Source organism: Bombina bombina, chromosome 2 (genome assembly GCF_027579735.1).
Source record: "Bombina bombina isolate aBomBom1 chromosome 2, aBomBom1.pri, whole genome shotgun sequence".
Classification (NCBI taxonomy): domain Eukaryota; kingdom Metazoa; phylum Chordata; class Amphibia; order Anura; family Bombinatoridae; genus Bombina; species Bombina bombina.
The window spans coordinates 524,177,908-524,188,295 of NC_069500.1; the positions used below are offsets into that span (position 1 = coordinate 524,177,908).

The following is a 10,388-nucleotide window of genomic DNA, read 5'->3' on the forward strand; positions in this document are numbered from 1 at the left end:
GTGTCATTAGAAAAAAAACATAATTTATTCTTAACTGATTTTATTTATTTCTTGACACAGTGAGTCCACAGCCCGCCCTGTTTTTCAGACAGTTTGCTTTTCTATAAACTTCAGACACCTCTGCACCTTAGATTACTTCCTTTCTTCTTTCCCTTTGGTCGAATGACTGGGGATTGTGTGTAGGGGGAGTGGTATTTAACAGCTTTTGCTGTGGTGCTCTTTGCCGCCTCCTGCTGGTCAGGAGTGATATTCCTAACGGTAATTAAGATGATCCGTGGACTCACCGTGTCAAGAAATAAATAAATTTATCAGGTAAGAATAAATTATGTTTTTTTTAATAAGCTTGTATACATAGTAATACCCTTGTTTTAAATAAATATAGACTATAATTTGCAATTTAGAACTTAAAATCAAACCAAAGACACGGGCGGAGAGGATTGTGACAGGCGGGAAAAAGTGTTTTGATAATTTTATTTATTTAAAAATAATAATTTAAACAGTTTGTATTTCAGAATAAGATTTATTTTATTTTTTAACCCATTAATGACAACTGACGTACCAGGTACGTCATGCATTAACAAGCAGTTAATGACAATAGACGTACCTGGTACGTCAGTTGTCTAACAGAGTGCTGGAAGCGATTGCGATCGCTTCCAGCAGCTCTGAGGGTATTGCAGTGATGCCTCGATATGGAGGCATCCTGCAATACCCCTTTACAAGCCTCCAATGCAGCGAGACCCACTCTGTGGCCCTCTCTGCACCGGAGCATCGTTGGTGGGTGGGAGCAAGCCAGGGAGGCGGGTGGGCGGCCTGCCAAGGGTCTGATGTGGAGGGGGGCGGGATCGGAGGCCGGATCAGAGGCGGCAGTGTCCGGGGGCGCGCATGGGGGCGGCGGGCTGGCGCGTGCACGGGGCGGGAGCGGGTGGGAACTGCTACACTATAGAAAAATGTAATTCAAAATTGGGAGAAAAGGGGGGATTTTAATGTAATAAACAATCGAAGGGTTCTGGGAGGGGGGAAGCTACACTACAGAAAATGGCAACAAAGGCCAAAAAATAATAAAAGCATGTTTTTTTTTTTTAATAAACTGGGTACTGGCAGACAGCTGCCAGTACCCAAGATGGCGCCCATTAAGTTAGAGGGGGAGGGTTAGAGAACTGTTTGATGGGGGATCCGTGAGGTTGGGGGCTAAGGGGGGATTCTATACAGCAGCATATGTAAATATGCTATAAAACAAAACAAATATACCTTTTATTTTAGTACTGGCAGACTTTCTGCCAGTACTTAAGATGGCGGGAACAATTGTGGGGTGGGGGAGGGAAGAGAGCTGTTTAGGAGGGATCAGGGGGTCTGATGTTTCAGGTGGGAGGCTGATCTCTACACTAAAGCTAGAATTAACCCTGCAAGCTCCCTAATTAACCCCTTTACTGATAGCCATAATACATGTGTGATGTGCAGCGGAATTTAGTGGCCTTCTAATTACCAAAAAGCAACGCCAAAGCCATATATGTCTGCTATTTCTGAACAAAGGGGATCCCAGAGAAGCATTTACAACCATTTGTGCCATAATTGCACAAGCTGTTTGTAAAAAATTTCAGTAAGAAACCAAAAATTGTGAAAAATGTAAAGTTTTTATTTTTTTTTATTTTAACGTATTTGGCGGTGAAATGGTGGCATGAAATATACCAAAATGTGCCTAGATCAATACTTTGGGTTGTTTACTACACTACACTAAAGCTAAAATTACCCCAAAAAGCTCCCTACATGCTCCCTAATTAACCCCTTCACTGCTGGGCATAATACACGTATGTGCGCAGTGGCATTTAGCAGCCTTCTAATTGCCAAAAAGCAACGCCAAAGCCATATATGTCTGCTATTTCTGAACAAAGGGGATGCCAGAGAAGCATTTACAACCATTTATGCCATAATTGCACAAGCTGTTTGTAAACAATTTTAGTGAGAAACCGAAAGTTTGTGAAAAAGTGAACGATTTTTTTGTATTTGATCACATTTGGCGGTGAAATGGTGGCATGAAATATACCAAAATGGGCCAAGATCAATACTTTGGGATGTCTTTTAAAAAAAAATATATACATGTCAATGGATATTCAGGGATTCCTGAAAGATATGTGTCCCGATGTAACTAGCGCTCATTTTGAAAAAAAGTGGTTTGGAAATAGCAAAGTGTTACTTGTATTTATGGCCCTATAACTTGCAAAAAAACAAAGAACATGTAAACATTGGGTATTTCTAAACTCAGGACAAAATTTAGAAACTATTTAGCATGGGTGTTTTTTGGTGGTTGCAGATGTGTAACAGATTTTGGGGCTAAAAGTTAAAAAAAAGTGTTTTTTCCATTTTTTCCTCATATTTTATAATTTGTTTTATAGTAAATTATATGATATGAAAATAAAGCTATCTTTAGAAAGTCCATTTAATGGCGAGAAAAACTGTATATAATATGTGTGGGTACAGTAAATGAGTAAGAGGAAAATTACAGCTAAACACAAACACCGCAAAAATGTAAAAATAGCCTTTGTCACAAACGGACAGAAAGTGGAAAAGTACTGTTGTCATTAAGGGGTTAAATTTCTGGATTTGGGGATTTGTACCTCCATATCTATCTCCTTAAAATTAAACTATAATAATGCACACAGTGTGTAATTACTATGGAAAGGAATAGTCCTTCCATTGGTGCTTATTTACTTACCACGCTGGCTGCCCATACCCAGGATTATTTTTATAACTGAGCTGGGGACTGGGTGGTACAGCCAATAAGAAGTCATACATAGTATGCTCCCATGCCTTTGCTTTAAAAGCTTGATGCCTATCTAAAGCAGAAGTACAAGAACACACTTTGCACCATCTGTGAAATATGCAGTATGGCTGTACCACCTGGTGGCAAGTTCAGTAAAAATAAAAAATGTATGCATTCTATGTGTGGCCAGACATCAAAATAAAACGTAAAATAGAGTAAATAAGTTCAGAACGAGAGAGAGAGATATTTCTCTTGTAAGGTGTATCCAGTCCACGGATTCATCCTTTACTTGTGGGATATTCTCCTTCCTAACAGGAAGTGGCAAAGAGAGCACACAGCAGAGCTGTCCATATAGCTCCCCCTCTAGCTCCACCCCCCAGTCATTCTCTTTGCCGGCTCTAAGCAATAGGGTCTCTCTCGGAAGGGTAAAGTGAATGTGGTGTTAGATTTGTAGTTTTTGTTCTACAAGCAAAAGTTTGTTATTTTAAATGGTACCAGTGTATACTATTTACTCTCCAGCAGAAAAGAGATGAAGATTTCTGCAGAGAGGAAGATGATTTTAGCATGTTGTAACTAAAATCCACTGCTGTTCCCACACAGGACTGAGGAGTACAAGAAAACTTCAGTTGGGGGGAACGGTTTGCAGGTTAGGCTGCAATAAGGTATGTTCAGTCATTTATTTCTAGACAAGACTGTGATAATGTTAGAAAAGGACTGATAAGATCCCCATGAGGGAAGGGTAAGCTTTATTCAGAGACTAAGTATGGAATTACAAGCTTACATAACAGGGCTAATTTATGCTGGTTGACACTATTTTATGGAAGTTGACACTTTTTTATGGCAAACGGTTTTTACTTATAAAGATCGTTTTTGAGACACTTAGAAGGTCCCTTTGGGTTTCTTTCAGGGGTTGTTACCCACATGGCTAATATTATAACTTAGGAGTGTTTCTTTAGGCCTCACAGCACCGGAGTAAGGTGGGAGGGGCCTAATTTTGCGCCTCAGATGCGCAGTTAGATTGACAAGATCTTCAGGCTGTGTTCACCTGGTGGCTCCTGCTACAGTTTGAGGACCCATAAGAAGCTTTTTCCCCATAAATCTGACTCCTAAGGGAAGGTAGGGCCACAGCTGAGCTGTGGCAAGGTGCTAAATTTGTTTTAACCGGTCTGTTAGCTTACTATTGATCCGGTTTGGGCATTAAGGGGTTAATCGATTTTTTTGCTAGTTGTGCAATCTTACCAATGCTTTAGGTACATACTGTGAAAATTTCAGAAAGTTTGGTGCATTTTTCACTGTTTTGGAAAATTGTGTGCCTTTTTTATTTCTTAAAGGCACAGTAACGTTTTTTTGCAAAGTGTGTTTTTGCTTGATTAATGTGATTTCTAAGCCTGTTTGTCTTACTACTAGTCTGTTAAACATGTCTGTCACCAAGGAAAATCCTTGTTCAATGTGTTTAGAAGCCATGGTGGAACCCCCTCTCAAAATGTGTCCCACGTGTACTGATAAGTCTATACATTTTAAAGACCATATTGTTGCACTTAAAAATGTGGCCCAAGATGATTCTCAGACAGAAGGTAATGAGGTTAGCCCGTTGACCTCTCCCCAAGTGTCACAACCAGTTACGCCCGCTCAAGGGACGCCTAGCACCTCTAGCGCGTCTAACTCTTTTACCTTACAAGATTTGGCGGCAGTTATGGATAATACCCTCTCATTATTTTTATCTAAGCTGCCCGTGTTACCTGCAAAGCGTGATAGCTCTGTTTTAAGAACAGATTATGAGCATTCCGACGCTTTAGTAGCCGTATCCAATATACACTCACAACGCTCTGAAATGGGGGCGAGGGATGTGCTGTCTGAGGGAGAAATTTCCGATTCGGGAAAGGTTTCTCCTCAGACAGACTCTGATACGTTAGCTTTTAAATTTAAACTAGAACACCTCCGCTTATTGCTCAGGGAGGTATTAGTTACTCTGGATGACTGTGACCCTTTGGTGGTTCCAGAGAAATTGTGTAAAATGGACAAGTACCTAGAAGTTCCTGTTTACACTGATGTGTTCCTGGTCCCTAAGAGTATTGCGGATATAGTAACTAGGGAGTGGGATAGACCAGGTATTACGTTTGTTCCCCCTCCTGTTTTTAAGAAAATGTTCCCCATATCTGACACCACGCGGGACTCGTGGCAGACGGTCCCTAAGGTGGAGGGGGCTGTTTCTTCACTTGCTAAACGCACAACCATACCAATTGAGGACAGTTGTGCTTTTAAAGACCCTATGGATAAAAAGTTAGAGGGTTTACTTAAGAAAATTTTTGTTCATCAAGGTTTTCTTCTCCAACCTATAGCGTGCTTTGTTCCTGTAACTACTGCAGCTGCTTTCTGGTTCGAGGCGCTGGAAGATGCGCTCCAGACGGAGACCTCATATGAGGATATTATGGGCAGAATTAAGGCTCTTAAGCTGGCTAATTCTTTTATCACAGATGCCGCTTTCCAACTAGCTAAGTTAGCGGCAAAGAATTCAGGTTTCGCCATTCTGGCGCGCAGGGCGCTATGGCTCAAGTCCTGGTCGGCCGATGTGTCGTCAAAATCCAAACTGCTGAACATCCCTTTCAAAGGAAAGACCCTTTTCGGGCCTGAATTGAAAGAGATTATCTCAGAAATCACTGGGGGAAAAGGCCATGCTCTCCCTCAGGACAAGTCCTTTAAGACAAAGAACAAACGAAATAATTTTCGTTCCTTTCGAAATTTCAGGAGCGGTCTCGCTTCATCCTCCCCTGCTGCAAAGCAAGAGGGTAACACTTCACAACCCAGGGCAGCCTGGAAACCTTACCAGGGCTGGAACAAGGGTAAACAGGCCAAGAAGCCTGCAGCTGCCTCCAAGACAGCATGAAGGGGTAGCCCCCGATCTGGGACTGGATCTAGTGGGGGGCAGACTCTCTCTCTCTTCGCTCAGGCCTGGGCAAGAGACGTACACGATCCCTGGGCCTTAGAGATTGTATCCCAGGGATATCTTCTAGAATTCAAGGACTCCCCATCCAAGGGGAAGGTTCCATATTTCTCGTCTGTCTACAGACACGACAAAGAAAGAGGCGTTCTTACGCTGTGTAGAAGACCTACATACAATGGGAGTGATCCACCCAGTTCCAATTGTGGAACAAGGGCTGGGGTTTTACTCAAACCTGTTTGTGGTTCCCAAAAAAGAGGGAACTTTCAGACCAATCCTGGATCTCAAAATTCTAAACAAATTCCTCAGAGTCCCATCATTCAAGATGGAGACCATTCGGACAATCTTACCAATGATCCAGGAGGGTCAATATATGACTGCCGTGGATCTGAAGGATGCGTATCTACAAATTCCTATACACAAAGATCACCAGTTTCTCAGGTTTGCCTTTCTGGACAAGCATTTTCAGTTTGTGGCTCTCCCTTTCGGGTTGGCCACTGCTCCCAGAATTTTCACAAAGGTGCTAGGGTCCCTCCTGGCGGTGCTAAGACCGCGGGGCATAGCAGTGGCGCCTTATCTAGACATCTTAATTCAGGCGTCTACTTTCCAAAGAGCCACACGGAAATCGTAGTGGCCTTTCTGAGGTCTCACGGGTGGAAGGTGAACATCAAAAAAGAGTTCTCTCTCCCCCCTCACAAGAGTTCCCTTCCTAGGAACACTAATAGACTCGGTAGAAATGAAAATATTTCTGATGGAGGTCAGAAAGTTAAAACTCTTAACTACTTGCCGAGCTCTTCATTCCATTCCTCGGCCGTCTGTAGCTCAGTGCATGGAGACAATCGGACTAATGGTAGCGGCAATGGACAATAGTCCCTTTTGCACGGGATACACCACAGACCACTGCAACTATGCATGCTCAAACAGTGGAATGGGGATTATGCAGATTTGTCTCCTCAAATACAGTTGGACCAGGGGACCAGAGATTCTCTTCTCTGGTGGTTGTCTCAGGATCACCTGTCTCAGGGAATGTGTTTCCGCAGACCAGAGTGGATCATTGTAACGACCGACGCCAGTCTGTTGGGCTGGGGTGCTGTCTGGGACTCCCTGAAAGCTCAGGGCTTATGGTCTCAGGAAGAAGCTCTTCTCCCGATTAAACATTCTGGAACTGAGGGCGATATTCAACGCTCTTCAGGCATGGCCTCAGCTAGCTGCGGCCAAATTCATCAGATTTCAGTCGGACAACATCACGACTGTAGCTTACATCAACCATCAAGGGGGAACAAGGAGTCCCCTAGCAATGATGGAAGTAACCAAAATAATCAGGTGGGTGGAGGATCACTCTTGTCACCTCTCAGCAATTCACATCCCAGGAGTAGACAACTGGGAAGCGGATTTTCTAAGTCGTCAGACTTTTCATCCGGGGGAGTGGGAACTCCACCCGGAGGTATTTGCCCAGCTGACTCAACTATGGGGCACTCCAGAATTGGATCTGATGGCGTCCCGTCAGAATGCCAAACTTCCTTTTTACGGGTACAGGTCCCGGGATCCCCAGGCGGTGTTGATAGATGCTCTAGCAGCGCCTTGGTCCTTCAATCTGGCCTATGTGTTTCCACCGTTTCCTCTCCTTCCTCGTCTGGTTGCCAGAATCAAGCAGGAGAGGGCGTCGGTGATTCTAATAGCACCTGCGTGGCCACACAGGACTTGGTATGCAGACCTAGTGGACATGTCATCCGTTCCACCATGGACTCTGCCAATGAGGCAGGACCTTCTACTTCAAGGTCCTTTCAAACATCCAAATCTAATTTCTCTGCGTCTGACTGCTTGGAGATTTAACGCCTAATTCTATCTAAGCGTGGTTTCTCTGAGGCGGTTATCGATACCCTGATTCAGACTAGAAAGCCTGTCACCAGGAAAATCTACCATAAGATTTGGCGAAAATATCTTTGTTGGTGCGAATCCAAGGGCTACTCATGGAGTAAGATTAGGATTCCCAGGATATTGTCTTTTCTCCAAGATGGATTGGAGAAAGGATTGTCAGCTAGTTCCTTAAAATGACAGATCTGCTTTGTCTGTTCTTTTACACAATCGTCTGGCGGAGGTACCAGACGTTCAAGCGTTTACTCAGGCTTTAGTCAGAATCAAGCCTGTTTATAGACCTGTGGCTCCGCCATGGAGTCTGAATTTAGTTTTTTCAGTTCTGCAAGGGGTTCTGTTTGAACCTTTACATTCCATAGATATTAAGCTTTTATCTTGGAAAATTTTGTTTTTGATAACTCTGAAACTCTTCGCGCAGAAGAGATAGCTATCTGCCTTACAGTGTGACTCACCTTACTTGGTGTTCCATGCAGATAAGGTAGTTTTGCGTACCAAACCTGGTTTTCTTCCTAAGGTTGTGTCTAATAAGAATATTAACCAGGAAATTGTTGTTCCTTCTCTGTGTCCTAATCCTTCGTCAAAGAAGGAACGTCTGTTACACAATCTTGATTTGGTTCGTGCTTTAAAGTTCTATTTACAAGCAACTAAGGATTTCAGACTAACAACTTCTTTGTTATCTATTCTGGTAAGAGGAGAGGTCAAAAGGCGACCGCTACCTCTTTCCTTTTGGCTGAAAAGCATCATCCGTTTGGCCTATGAGACTGCTGGCCAGCAACCTTCTGAAACAATTACTGCTCATTCTACCAGAGCAGTGGCTTCCACATGGGCTTTTAAAAATGTGGCTTCTGTTGAACAGACTTGTAAGGCAGCAACTTGGTCTTCGCTGCATACTTTTTCCAAATTTTACAAATTCGATACTTTCGCTTTTTCGGAGGCTTTTTTTGGGAGAAAGGTTTTACAAGCAGTGGTGCCTTCTGTTTAAGGTACCACTCTTGTTCTCTCCCTTCATCCATGTCCTAAAGCTTTGGTATTGGTATCCCACAAGTAAAGGATGAATCCGTGGACTGGATACACCTTACAAGAGAAAACAGAATTTATGCTTACCTGATAAATTACTTTCTCTTGTGGTGTATCCAGTCCACGGCCCGCCCTGTCATTTTAAGACAGGTGATTTTGATTTTTAAACTACAGTCACCACTGCACCCTATGGTTTCTCCTTTTTCCTCCTAACCTTCGGTCGAATGACTGGGGGGTGGAGCTAGAGGGGGAGCTATATGGACAGCTCTGCTGTGTGCTCTCTTTGCCACTTCCTGTTAGGAAGGAGAATATCCCACAAGTAAAGGATGAATCCGTGGACTGGATACACCACAAGAGAAAGTAATTTATCAGGTAAGCATAAATTCTGTTTTTGCTCAAAACAAGGAGTGTGGTTCAAGATCCTGCCTGTGATGGGTAATACAACACAGTTTTATATCTGTGCTGTAACTAGTTCCTATTGTCTGTGGCTAACTATTATACACAAGGAGCATGCACTGGTTGTTCAACTTTTTTTTATTTTCTGCATGTAAACATATTTCTACACTAGTTCTATCAATAAATATGTATAAAATTGGACCTGATTATGATAAACTATCAATTTACAATTTTGTCTATAAAAATGCATTAATTCAGTTTTACACAATCCCTTTTTTCCCCCTCCTTTAGGTGCTCTTACGCTGTCTCTCTATTCTTAGAAAAGCAGCCTCAGAGTTACGTCTTCAAGCCCAGTCTGAAATTGACCATACAAATGCAGAGTACCTGGAGGCCAAAAGTAATGCTTTGTTTCTAAAATTAAGGTGAGAAACACTAAAAGGGTGGTAGCAGGCAATGATTTACATAAGGTTGAGAAGTCTGACATCGCATATATTTCCCACTTATTAAATATATATTTTTTTATTGTCTCTCCACTTGACAGAACAGAGGAACTTCAGGTTCTCATCGACATGTATACCCCAGAAAAGATTGAGGTTCATAGGCAGATCAAGTGAGTAATTAAACCCTCAAGAGGATATGTGTACAGGAGGACATAGTGAGTTGGTTGTGTTTCTGAACTCCTCTCTTGTTTTGCAGAAACAGCCTTGAAACTGCATTGAAGACTGAGAAGCATGAGCTTTCCACAGCAAAACAAATTCTCATGTCTTATGAATTCCTAGGCTCTGAGTTTGAGGAACTGGTTAAAGAATATACTCGCTTGAGAGACAAGATCAAGGACAATTGCTGGGTGCTCCAAGAGCTTGGCAAATCGCTGCCATGATTAAATCCTATAGAAACTGTATTCCAAACCATCCCATAAAGTAGACTCCTTTTGCATTGTCTTCTCACTTTTTGTAGTGTAATCTTAATTGTTTGGGCACCTTAAGTAGTAAACGCCATATTAATTGGTTAAATGCAATTATTTTGAGAATCTCTATTTTTTCTTTCATGATTTAGATAGAGAATGCAATTTTAAGCAACTTTCTAATTTACTCCTATTATCGAATTTTCTTTGTTCTTTAGCTATCTTTATTTGCAAAAGTGGGAATCTAAGCTTAGGAGCCAGCCCATATTTGCTGAACCAAACATGGGCTGGCTCCTAAGCTTAGATTCCTGCTTTTCAAATAAAGATAGCAAGAGAACAAAGAAAATTAATAAATTTGAAAGTTGCTTAAAATTGGATGTTATATCTGAATCATGAAAGAAAAAAATGTTAACACAAGTCACAGGTTCTTTGCACATTGATATATTGAGCTAGTCTACATTAATTGAAACAGACTAGCAGAAAATGTTGCTCTCCCTTGC

General features: G+C 42.2%; 1 protein-coding gene across 2 annotated transcripts in view; it reads left to right on the forward strand.

The window, feature by feature from the left end:
- HAUS4 (HAUS augmin like complex subunit 4) overlaps positions 1-10,002 on the forward strand; it is a 46,957-nt gene extending 36,955 nt beyond the window's left edge. The window contains exons 8-10 of one of the 2 annotated variants that reach the window (XM_053700580.1): positions 9,276-9,406; positions 9,526-9,594; positions 9,681-10,002. In XM_053700580.1, the coding sequence (XP_053556555.1) occupies positions 9,276-9,406; positions 9,526-9,594; positions 9,681-9,864 (384 nt within the window). In that variant the 3' untranslated portion in view covers positions 9,865-10,002. The remainder of the gene's footprint in view (positions 1-9,275; positions 9,407-9,525; positions 9,595-9,680) is intronic. The other variant, XM_053700581.1, reaches the window with a different exon arrangement.
- Positions 10,003-10,388: the final 386 nt, after the last annotated feature.